This window comes from Bufo bufo, chromosome 3 (assembly GCF_905171765.1).
Source record: "Bufo bufo chromosome 3, aBufBuf1.1, whole genome shotgun sequence".
NCBI lineage: Eukaryota > Metazoa > Chordata > Amphibia > Anura > Bufonidae > Bufo > Bufo bufo.
In genome coordinates, this window is record NC_053391.1 from 220,855,462 (window position 1) to 220,868,282 (window position 12,821).

General features: G+C 43.5%; 1 protein-coding gene across 1 annotated transcript in view; it reads left to right on the top strand.

Annotated features, from left to right (window-relative positions):
• Positions 1-2,289: 2,289 nt before the first annotated feature.
• LOC120995013 (N-fatty-acyl-amino acid synthase/hydrolase PM20D1-like) overlaps positions 2,290-12,821 on the top strand; it is a 141,499-nt gene continuing 130,967 nt past the window's right edge. Inside the window, exons 1-2 of the mRNA XM_040423964.1 lie at positions 2,290-2,622; positions 11,246-11,332. Coding sequence (XP_040279898.1) covers positions 2,307-2,622; positions 11,246-11,332 — 403 coding nt within the window. The 5' untranslated portion in view covers positions 2,290-2,306. The remainder of the gene's footprint in view (positions 2,623-11,245; positions 11,333-12,821) is intronic.

Below are 12,821 nucleotides of genomic sequence, written 5' to 3' on the forward strand. Positions count from 1 at the left end.
TCAATATTGGCACAAAACCTTCAGGCTTTTGCTAGAAAGCTGAACATGAAGAGGAACTTCATCTTTCAGCATGACAACTACCCAAAGCATACATCCAAATCAACAAAGGAATGTCTTCACCAGAAGAATATTGAAGTTTGGGAATGGCCTAGCCAGAGCCCAGACCTGAATCCGATTGAAAATCTGTGGGGTGATATGAAGAGGGCTGTGCACAGGAGTGTTTTTGCAAAGAAGAGTGGGCAAATCTTGCCAAGTCAAAATGTGCCATGCTGATGGACTCCTACCCAAAAAGACTGAGTGCTGTAATAAAATCAAAAGGTGCTTCAACAAAGTATTAGTTTAAGGGTGTGCACACTTATGCAACCATATTATTTTATTTTTATATTTTTTCTTCCCTCTACCTAAAAGATTTCAGTTTGTTTTTCAATTGAATGGTATAGTTTGTCACATTGTTTTACATTACAGAAACCTAAAATTTTAACAGGGATGTGTATCCACTGTATATGGCACTGGCAATAAGTAAACTAAGCAAAAAATGAAAAAGATACAGAGGGGGCAAAATTTTTTATATATACAAGGGACAAATGATTATGGAATATATACAGAGGACAAAATGGATATATACAGGGCCCCCAAGTGTTAGGGGGGTGGGGCGCCAAAATGTAGCTTCGCTTGTGTTGGCAAAAATCCTTGCATCAGCCCTGGGTATAATAGATGCAGTGTGTACAGGTATATTGGATATACAGCAGTGTACTATGTAAAGTACAAGGTATAATAGATGCAGTGTGTACATATATAAAGTATATACAGCAGTGTACTGATGTAAGGTATTCGTCAAAGTGAAGACAGGACAGCACCACTTGTTAGTTGATTTCTGTGTAAAATGGCGGCAGTGCTCGCAGTGCCAGGCCCTGACCTGAGGGCCCCCTTGGTAGCCCAAAAAATAGATGAAAAACCGCAGCACTCCCAGTCTTGAATCCAATTTTGTGTTTATTAACACCGAAAAAAAATTGCGACATTTCAAGCTATGTAAGGTATAATAGATGCAGTGAGTACAGATATACAGTACAGACCAAAAGTTTGGACACACCTTCTCATTCAAAGAGTTTTCTTTATTTTCATGACTATAAAAATTGTAGATTCACACTGAAGGCATCAAAACTATGAATTAACACATGTGGAATTATATACATAACAAACAAGTGTGAAACAACTGAAAATATGTCATATTCTAGGTTCTTCAAAGTAGCCACCTTTTGCTTTGATTACTGCTTTGCACACTCTTGGCATTCTCTTGATGAGCTTCAAGAGGTAGTCCCCTGAAATGGTTTTCACTTCATAGGTGTGCCCTGTCAGGTTTAATAAGTGGGATTTCTTGCCTTATAAATGGGGTTGGGACCATCAGTTGCGTTGAGGAGAAGTCAGGTGGATACACAGCTGATAGTCCTACTGAATAGACTGTTAGAATTTGTATTATGGCAAGAAAAAAGCAGCTAAGTAAAGAAAAACGAGTGGCCATCATTACTTTAAGAAATGAAGGTCAGTCAGTCAGCCGAAAAATTGGGAAAACTTTCAAAGTAAGGGCTATTTGACCGTGAAGGAGAGTGATGGGGTGCTGCGCCAGATGACCTGGCCTCCACAGTCACCGGACCTGAACCTAATCGAGATGGTTTGGGGTGAGCTGGACCGCAGAGTGAAGGCAAAAGGGCCAACAAGTGCTAAGCATCTCTGGGAACTCCTTCAAGACTGTTGGAAGACCATTTCAGGTGACTACCTCTTGAAGCTCATCAAGAGAATGCCAAGAGTGTGCAAAGCAGTAATCAAAGCAAAAGGTGGCTACTTTAAAGAACCTAGAATATGACATATTTTCAGTTGTTTCACACTTGTTTGTTATGTATATAATTCCACATGCGTTAATTCATAGTTTTGATGCCTTCATAGTCAGGAAAATAAAGAAAACTCTTTGAATGAGAAGGTGTGTCCAAACTTTTGGTCTGTACTGTATGTGGTCAGTTATCAATTACTGTCACTGTGTGAGGTACATGAGGTATTAGGGGTTGTTGTCTGCAGTACATAGGTATGAGGTGCAGGTCAGGTATAATGTGGCACTTTGAGGTATGAGAATCAGTGAGGCATTAGGTACTATTCTGAGGTATAATGAGCCATGAGTAGAAAAGGGAACTGTGGGCGGTTGGCACATGGAGAGATAATAGGAGGACCTCCTTTACCCACTCTATTCTAGCTTGCTCTTCCTGGAATTGCCCAGACTTCAAACTCCAGAGGGAGGACCTCATCTAGCCACCCACATGCCACAGCTCAGTGTGCACGCCCCTCTTGCAGTCATGTGGTTGACAGGAGGACCTGTGCTCTTGACTACTTTGCAGCCAGTGTTTATGACAGTGAAGGGAGGCAGCCTGGTAGCTAGGATGTCTAGAGCCCGCTGGAGAGGGGTAGGGGGTACCCTGCTTGGACTGCTGCTTTTTGGAGTGGGCATATTGGTGGCAGCGCTGCTTGTGAGGACCTACACTCTTCCTAGCAGCCAGGTCAGCTGGCAGGGGCCAGGGGTGGCAGAAGTGAAGTTTACACCTGATGAGAGGCAGCTGCTGAAGAGAGCATTAATAGGTGAGTGATCTTATTTCTGAGCTGTAGTATGTGACTGCTATGTACAGGAGAGCATATCATATGTGACTGCTACATACAGGAGAGTATATCATATGTGACTGCTATGTACAGGAGAGCATATCATATGTGACTGCTACATACAGGAGAGTATATCATATGTGACTGCTACATACAGGAGAGTATATCATATGTGACTGCTATGTACAGGAGAGCATATCATATGTGACTGCTACATACAGGAGAGTACATCATATGTGACTGCTACATACAGGAGAGTATATCATATGTGACTGCTATGTACAGGAGAGTATATCATATGTGACTGCTACATACAGGAGAGTATATCATATGTGACTGCTACATACAGGAGAGTATATCATATGTGACTGCTACTACATACAGGAGAGTATATCATATGTGACTGCTACATACAGGAGAGTATATCATATGTGACTGCTACATACAGGAGAGTATATCATATGTGATTGCTATGTACAGGAGAGTATATCATATGTGACTGCTACGTACAGGAGAGCATATCATATGTGACTGCTACATACATACAGGAGAGTATATCATATGTGACTGCTACATACAGGAGAGTACATCATATGTGACTGCTACATACAGGAGTATATCATATGTGACTGCTACATACAGGAGAGTATATCATATGTGACTGCTACATATCGTATATCATATGTGAGCTGTATACATGGAGAGCATATGATTAGTATGTACATGAGTATATCATATGTGAGCTGTGTATACGGACAGTATATACAGAGATAGCTGTCAATCACTGATGAGAACACCTCCCTCCTGTACCGATAGCTGTTCACAGGAGGCTGAAAAAGCAAAGATATAATTGTAAGAATTACAGGTTTGGTGAATCTTTTCCCATAATATATATATATCTCTATCTCTATCTGCTCAGTTTCTCCTGCGCTATAACCTGGTGCTGTCAGATTGTAACACATTTTGTGGTGACAGGTCCTCTTTAATATTAGGAATTAATAATACACCTTTTTTACACTGAATGTAAAAAATATTTGGACTAGTCATATACATTATATAGATGTTATACATGATATAACCTGCTCATATATACCGGTAATATACTAATGTATGGACATATTATTCAACATGATCTATAATAAACTGCCGTATAGACTAACCATATGCACAACACATATGCAGTTAATGCATAATATATATTCTTTCAGTCACGCATGATATACACAGCTCACATCACATACTCTATATATACAGAACTTCATTTATCTTATATTCATACCATTACACTCACATCTCCCCCTATATACAGTTCAGGCATCATATATCCATACATGTGCACACAATGCTGTCAGTCACTGATAACACCTCCTCCCTGTACGGATAGCAGTGGCGTAACTAGAAACAGGGCACCATCGCACGTTTTTGAACTGGACCCCCCTCAGCAACTTCTTCGCAACCCCCTCGTCACAATTGCTTTCTCAGACCAGGTCCTGTAGCCGCGCCGTCCGTTATGTCATTGTATATAATGACATGTAAGGCGCCCACAGCCAAGCTAACTCCGGCGCAACCACCTCCATTTGCTACTGGTAACACAGGCACCAGCCGGAAAGAGCCTGTCCGCGTAACACGGCTGCGACAATTTATGGGTGCTGAAAATCAAAGCATTAACTCCCCACACCCTATACGGTCTGCCACCAGGTTTGTAAAAAGAACCTCACTAAAAGGGTCCATTCACACGTCCGTAATTTGGGTCCGCATTCGTTCCGCAATTTGCGGACCCATTCACTTTCAATAGGGCTGGAATGGATGCAAATCCACATTTCCTGAATCCGCATCCGCATTTTCGGGATCCGCATCCGTTTTTTCGGGATCCGCAATTTCGTTCCTGAAAAAAATAGAACATGTCCTATTCTTGTCCGCAATTGCGGACCAGAAAAGGCATTTTCTATTAGGCTCCATTCACACGTTCGCAAAATGGGTCCGCATCCTTTCCGCAATTTTGCGGAATGGGTGCGGACCCATTCATTCTCTATGGGGACGGAATGGATGCGGACAGCACACATTGCAATTGCAGAGCGCGGCCCCGATTTTGGGTCCGCAGCTCCGCAAAAAGATAGAGCATGTCCTATTCTTGTCCGCAGCTTGCGGACAAGAATAGGCATTTCTATGGGGGTGACGGGCTGGTGTGTTTCGGACCCGTAATTTGTGGGTCCGCAACACACCACGGACGTGTGAATGTAGCCTTATAGTGTCTGTCATGTGCGGATCCGCAAATTGCAGATCGCACATTGCAGGTGTCCGTGTTTTGCGGATCCGCAAAACACTTACGGACGTGTGAATGGACCCTTAACCTGAGGATCAGGGATTTTGATAATGTAATTGCCAATTTACCGTCAAGCATCAACTTGCGCTGTACTATATTGTTTACTATATTAATACACAACTATTATCACATTATATAATACTGTTGAAGGGGCCCTGACAATAAAATGTATCAGTCTTCTTCCCAGACGGGCCCCTTCTGAGTTCTGACCCCGTGGTAGCTGCTTCCCCTACAGCTATGTCTCTGACCGATAGGTATTCACAGGAAGTAAAAAAGGCAAAGGTTTAAATGACAAGTTTTACTAAATCTTTTCCCACAAAATGATATATTAATCTGCTCTGCTCCTCCTGCTCTACAACGTGGTGCTGTCGGATTGCATTGCACTTTGTGGTGACAGGTCCTCTTTAGTCCTTAAGGTGAGTTAAATTTTTTTTTTTTTTTTAACCCCTCCAGCCCTATTTTACTTTGCATTCTGTATTCAGAATGCTATAAACATGTTATAAGGGAAAATAATACAATCTACAGAATACCGATCCCAAGCCCAAACTTCTGTGAAGAAGTTCGGGTTTGGGTACCAAACATGCGTGATTTTTCTCACGCGAGTGCAAAACGCATTACAATGTTTTGCACTCGCATGGAAAAATCGTGCATGTTCCTGCAACGCAGCCGCACCTTTTCCCTCAACGCCCGTGTGAACTCAGCCTTAGGGCTCATGCACACGACAGTATTGCTTTTTCAGTGTTTTGCGGTCCGTTTTTTACGGATCCATTGTTCCGTTTTTTGTTTCCGTTTCGTTTCCGTTTTTTCCGTTCCGTTTTTCCGTATGCCATATACAGTATACAGTAATTACATAGAAAAAATTGGGCTGGGCATAACATTTTCAATAGATGGTTCAGCAGGAACGGATACGGAAGACATACGATGCATTTCCGTATGTGTTCCGTTTTTTTTGCGGACCCATTGACTTGAATGCAGCCAAGCACCGTGATTTGCGGACAAGAATAGGACATGTTCTATCTTTTCACGGTACGGAAATACTGAAACGGAATGCACACGGAGACACTTCAGTATTTTTTGCTGAACCATTGAAATGATGGGTTCAGTATATATACCGCATACTGACCTCAAAAAACGTCCAGTATACTGAACGCAAAATACTGTCGTGTGCATGAGCCCTAAGTAAGTCCAAAGTGAGGCAGTATCTTTAGTGATAGGGACCCATCTGCGGAAGCCACCTTGACGCCTGGTAGGTGGGCCCGACACGTATGTGCGCTAAGAGCTTCCATTATTTATTTATACTCATTTATAGTCGGTATTGCACCACTTATCTAAAATTACCCACATTTCTTAGCTCTATTGTTTGTATATATAATGATGTGCAGCCATTTTGTTTTTTTTTATTCTGTTTGCTTCATGGATATGCACCTGTGATTCTGAAGGTTTTAGCCCTGGACATAGGTGAGTATTTAGCTTTTTTAAAAAAGCAACACATTTTTTATTTTTTTTATTTCATGTGCCTACTTTGGGGGACATGTGGGGTGGGGACACACAGGAGGACATATTAGTTTAGAGGCATCGAGTACATCGGGGAAAATTACTATATTGGGGCAAATTACTATGTGGGGGAAATTATTATGGAAGGATTACTATGTGGGGGCTGTGTGGGGTTAAATTATTATGGGAGGGACTACTATGTGGGGGAAACTACTGTGTTGGGGCAGTGTTGGTGAAATTACTGTGTGGGGGAAATTACTACGTGGAGGCAAATTAATATATGGGGCAGTATGGGGGGAAATTACTATGTGGGGGAAACTATTGTGTTGGGGCAGTGTGGGGGAAATTACTATGTGGAGGCAAATTACTATATGGGGCAGTGTGGGGGGGGGGGGGAATTACTATATGGGGCAGTGTGGGGGGGGGGGGGAAATTACTATATGGGGCAGTGTGGGGGGAAATTACTATATGGGGCAGTGTGGGGGGAAATTACTATATGGGGCAGTGTGGGGGGAAATTACTATATGGGGCAGTGTGGGGGGAAATTACTATATGGGGCAGTGTGGGGGGAAATTACTATATGGGGCAGTGTGGGGGGAAATTACTATATGGGGCAGTGTGGGGGGAAATTACTGTGTGGGGGAAATTACTGTGTGGTAGAAACTACTACGTGGAGGCAAATTAATATATGGGGCAGTGTGGGGGAAACTACTGTGTTGGGGCAGTGTGGGGGAAATTACTATGTGGAGGCAAATTACTATATGGGCCAGTGTGGGGGGAAATTACTGTGTGGTGGAAACTACTACGTGGAGGCAAATTAATATATGGGGCAGTGTGGTTTGAAACTACTGTGTTGGGGCAGTGTTGGTGAAATTACTATGTGGAGGCAAATTACTATATGGGGCAGTGTGGGGGGAAATTACTATGTGGGGGCAGTGTGGGGGAAATTACTTTGTGGGGGCAAATTACTATATGGGGCAGTGTGGGGGGAAATTACTGTGTGGGGGAAACTACTATGTGAAGGCAAATTACTATATGGGGCAGTATGGGGGGAAATTACTGTGTGGGGGGAAATAACTGTGTGGGAGAAACTACTATACGGAGGCAAATTACTATATGGGGCAGTGTAGGGGGAAATTACTTAGGAAGAAAAGTTGACCACTGACATCACCTGCTAGGTAAGAAATCTAGAGGAATGTATGCATACGGATCTCCGCTGAACCCCATTATACTTAATAGGGCCAGTGAACATTCCATCCGCATCCTGCAGCGCCAGATTCAGAGAATTTCAGCAGGCTGTTCTGTGTTGGAACAGCCTGCCCGAACTCAAACCAGAGGTGTGAAAGTAGCCTAACAAATTTATTCAAGACCCTGTTGCAAAAATGAGCACACCCCAATGAAAGTCTTAGGCTACTTTCACACTAGTGGCAGGACGTATCCAACAGGCTGTTCACCCTGTCGGATCCGTCCTGCCGCTATTTCGCGGTGCCGCCCCTCCATCCCTATTGACTATAATGCGGGGGCGGAGCTCCGGCGCAGCACAGCAGTGCACGGCGAAAGGCCGCCGGGCTAAAAGTACTGCATGTCTGACTTTAGTCTGGCGGTCTCTCATCGCAAACTGCCTTGCTGCGCCGGAGCTCCAACCCCGTCCCCATTATAGTCAATGGGGACAAAGCGGCGGTCCGGTGGTGAACAGCCTGTCGGATCTGTCCTGCCGCTAGTGTGAAAGTACCCTTAGGAGCAAAGCTAAAGTTTAGACTGCAAAATTCTAATTAAGAATTCATCCCCAGGCAAGTCTAATTCCTTGAACAGGTGTTCAGAAAACCCCTTCCCATTTCATGCTGTCAGCAATGGCACTTTAAATTTATCTCTTATTCCTTTATTTTGTATCCAAAGAACTTTAAAAGTAGCTTAAAGAGGACCTTTCATCTGAATCAAGTAAGTAAACTGAATATACATACATGGAGAGCGGCGCCCAGGGATCCCCCTGCACTTACTATTATCCCCGGGCGCCGCTCCGTTCTCCGGTTATAGGCTCCGGTAAAGTCACAGTTAGGCTCCACCCATTTGAGCCTGCCGCGGTCTCCTTCTCCTATGCTGTAGCGCTGGCCAATCGCAGCGCTCAGCTCTTAGACATGCTATGAGCTGAGCGCTGCGATTGGCCAGCGCTACAACATAGGAGAAAGAGACGCCGGCAGGCTCAAATGGGTGGAGCCTAACTGTGACTTTACCGGAGCCTATAACCGGAGAACGGAGCGGCGCCCGGGGATAATAGTAAGTGCAGGGGGATCCCTGGGCGCCGCTCTCCATGTATGTATATTCAGTTTACTTACTTGATTCAGATGAAAGGTCCTCTTTAAAGAAGATCTTCCACTGGTCTTGGCATTACAATATTAGTACCTGGCAGTATATAGGGCATGATCAGTAGATGTCCATGAGTTTTGTTTTGTTTTTTTCAGATGTGCTGCTGCGTTCCCTCGGTTCTCTTTTGCCGGCTTATATGCTAATTAATAGTCGGTACATGGAGGAGGAGACAGCCGTTTTTCTGAAGGAGCGGCTCCTTCTCCCTGGCTGTCAGCTGCCCAATCTCAGCGAAGGCGAGCGTCTCCTCCTCCCTGTACCGATGCTATTAATTAGCCTACAGGACGGTAAAGAGAACGGGAGGGCACAGCGGGGAAAACGAAAAGTGCACTGACATCTACTCATCATGCCCTACACTGCCAGGTACTAATATTGTAATGTCAGGACCAGTGGAAGGTCCTCTTTAACAATATTATTATTGTAAAAACCTTAGTCCACTTGACTTTCCAAACGTCCGTGCATCTTATAGTGGTAAGCAGACTTTGTGCTCTCTGCTCAGCGTTGTCTTCTCAGGGCATATTCTCACTAGTGACTGGGAGCTCCAGCACCATCTATCCAATGTTTCCAGGGCATGATCTCTTTCTCATCATCATTATGTCAGCTGCTTCATTTAAATACCTTCCGTATACAGCACATGATATCCATTACAAAATGTCATCTCTTAGATTATCCATAAAAACCTGATGATATTTAGCAGTAGCACTATTATTTTGACTCTATTTTATAAAAATACATTTAATTTGCAGAGGTCAATTAGCCCTTTTGGATTCAGAGTCTTAGGCTACATTCACACGCCCGTGGTGTGTTGCGGACCCGCAAATTGCGGGTCCGCAACACACCAGCCCGTCACCCCCATAGAAATACCTATTCTTGTCCGCAAGCTGCGGACAAGAATAGGACATGCTCTATCTTTTTGCGGAGCTGCGGACCCAAAATCGGGGCCGCGGTCCGCAATTGCGGCTGCAGACAGCACACTGTGTGCTGTCTGCATCCATTCCGTCCATTTTTTGTAATGCCACACATAAGGGGTATTTTTTGTACAGGCACACATAGCGGGGATTATTACTACTGGGGGCACTATGGGGGCTGCATAGAGCTCAGGGCACAGACTAGAAGAGGTCTGTGCCTTGCATTCTATGGCTGACAGTTTATTATGGCTGACAGTTTATTATTTTTATTTGGCATCATGGTGTTGGGCCACAGTGGGTGGGAGTTATTTTGTAATTTGAGAAAGCACTATGGGGACATTGCAGCTGTAAAAAGGAGCAATTTGTACTGGCACACATTATAAGGAGGCCACTGTGGGGACATTCGTTGTACTGGGGGCACTAAAAGTGGGTCGTTTCTTGTACTGACACATAAGGGGGCCAATTTTATACTGGCACACATTCTAAGATAGCACACATTCTAAGATGGGGACATCTTCATTTCTGTTTTTTTTTTTTGTACTGGCACACATCATAAGGGAACATTTTTTGTATTGGCAACATAGGAGGGTATTTTTGTACTGCCACACATTGCAATGGAGGAATTATTTTACTGGCAAACATTATAAGGGGGTATTTTTTGTACAGGCACACATTATAGCGGGGATTATTACTACTGGGGGCACTATGGGGGCACAATTACTTCTGGGGGCAAAATAAGGGACATTATTACTATTGGGTGAACTTTTACCACATAGTGCACTCTGGATTAAAGGTGCTGAGTTAATGGTTCATTCACAGGTCCGCATTTTCGTTCTGCATTTTGCGGAACGGAATTGCGGACTCATTCATTTCTATGGGGCAGCACAATGTGCTGCCCGGATCCGGAATTGCGGATCCCCACTTCCGGGTCCGCAATTCCGATCCCCAAAAAAATAGAACATGTCCTATTCTTGACCTCAATTGCGGACAAGAATAGGCATTTTCTATTAAGTGTCTGCGATGTGCGTGTTTTACGGATCCGTGGACGTGTGAATGGACCTTTATACCGGAGTATATGATGTATGAGCTGTATAATACAGTATATACTGTATTATATGTTCAATCTGATTATAGTGTATAGGCTACTATATAACGTGTTCATATGATATAGACCCAGTATTATAAATGCTATATTAATATTGTATATGACCTGTATGTGATGTATAACCTGTATAGATGGTACAATTGTGTAGAATAGAATTGGTATGGCTAGTATACAATTTGTGTATATGGTATTATATAGTGTAAGACCTTAAGTATAGTCTTATTCAAGATGTATTGTCTGTGTATATGGTGTATAAACAATATATATCATGTATAATGGGTGAAAGTTTAGTTTTTTTTAAGTCCTAAATTTTCTTGTATAGCTACCATTTGTAATATAGCCTTTAGTGAGAATGTCATGTGTGCCTTATGTATATGGCCAATTATAGCTCAAATCTTCTGATTCCATATCCAGGTGCCCTACGCATTCCCACCGTTTCCATCTCTGTAACGGAGCAAAACGTTACAGCTCTGGCCGAGCTTGGAGCATACATTAGAAGAGGTATAGTATATCTGCCATCTGGAGTGTTCATGTTACTAAATATTACAAGTGGATGAGTAGTGATATCCTCTCCTAGTATGCTACTACCAGGTCCTGCTGACATGTAGAATAGTATTCCCACAAATCCTTTCTAATTAGTTATGTATGCTTTCATTGCTGTTTTTGTGTAGCAGTTAGTGTGGATGATAAGTACAGTGCATTTCTAAAGTCTTCAGATCCTTTTAGGTTTGTCACATTTTACAGTATGTGGCAGCCTTTTCTAAAATAAAAATCAATCTGCATTTAATCCCCCTTTAATAAAACATTGAAAACTGAATTTAAGAAATGTCTGCAAATTTCTTAAAAATGAAAAACTAAAATTTTTCATGGACATAACTATTCAGACTCTTTGCTATGACACTTGAAATGTAGCTCTGGGGCCTCCTCTTTTCTTGATCATCTTTGAGACAGGATTGTGTAAAGGCACAAGAGCGCAAAAAAAAAATTCTGCTGCACTGAAAGTCCAAGAGCACAGCAGCATTCCAAATTCTTAAATGGAAGAAGTTTGAAAGAACCAGGATTCTTCCTAGAGTTGGCCTCCCCACCGAACTAAGTAATTGAGGGAAAGGGGCCTTGGTAAGAGGTGACCAAGAACCCAACGGTTGAGCTCCAAAGATCCTGTGTGCAGATGGAAGAAACTTCCAGAAGGTCAACCATGACTTCAGCACTCCACCAATCTGGGCTTTATGGCAGAGTTGTAGAGGGAAGTGCATGTGAGCTGTCATATCACCACCCCAGCTGACGTGTAGCAGAGAGCGTGCCCTGCCAGATTTAAATAGCCTGGCGGTGGATCGCTTAGCAGTTAAGCTGAGTAGCCCCTGCTGAGGATCATCCCCTAGAAGACGAGCAACCTTGACTGAGTAACCCTTTATCCCCCTAGACAACAAGCAATTAAGCCCTACATAAAGTATTATGCATTTCCCTGCCTAATTCCCTGTAACCAAGATAACACAGGAGTTGCTTAAAGAGGACCTTTCACCAAAATAAAGTATCTAAACTGACTATACAGACGTGTAGAGCGGCGCCCAGGGATCCTCCTGCACTTACTGTTATAGCCAGGCTATGAGCTGAGCGCTGCGATTGGCCAGCGCTACAGCATAGGAGAAAGAGACCGCGGCAGGTTCCCCTGGGTGGAGCCTAACTATGAACATACCTGAGGCTATAACCGGAGAACGGAGCGGCGCTCGGGGATAACAGTAAGTGCAGGGGGATCCCTGGGCGCCGCTCTAAACGTCTGTATAGTCAGTTTAGATACTTTATTCTGGTGAAAGATCCTCTTTAAGGACAACTGTGAATGTCATATAGTGGCCCAGCCAGTGCCCTGACTTGAACGTCTCTGGGGAGACCTTAAAATGGCTGTCTAAGTCTATCGAGAGCCCCCTTCAGCCTGACAGAACCTTGAGAGGAACTGTGAAGAACAGCATAAAATCCCCCAAACCAGTTGGGCAAA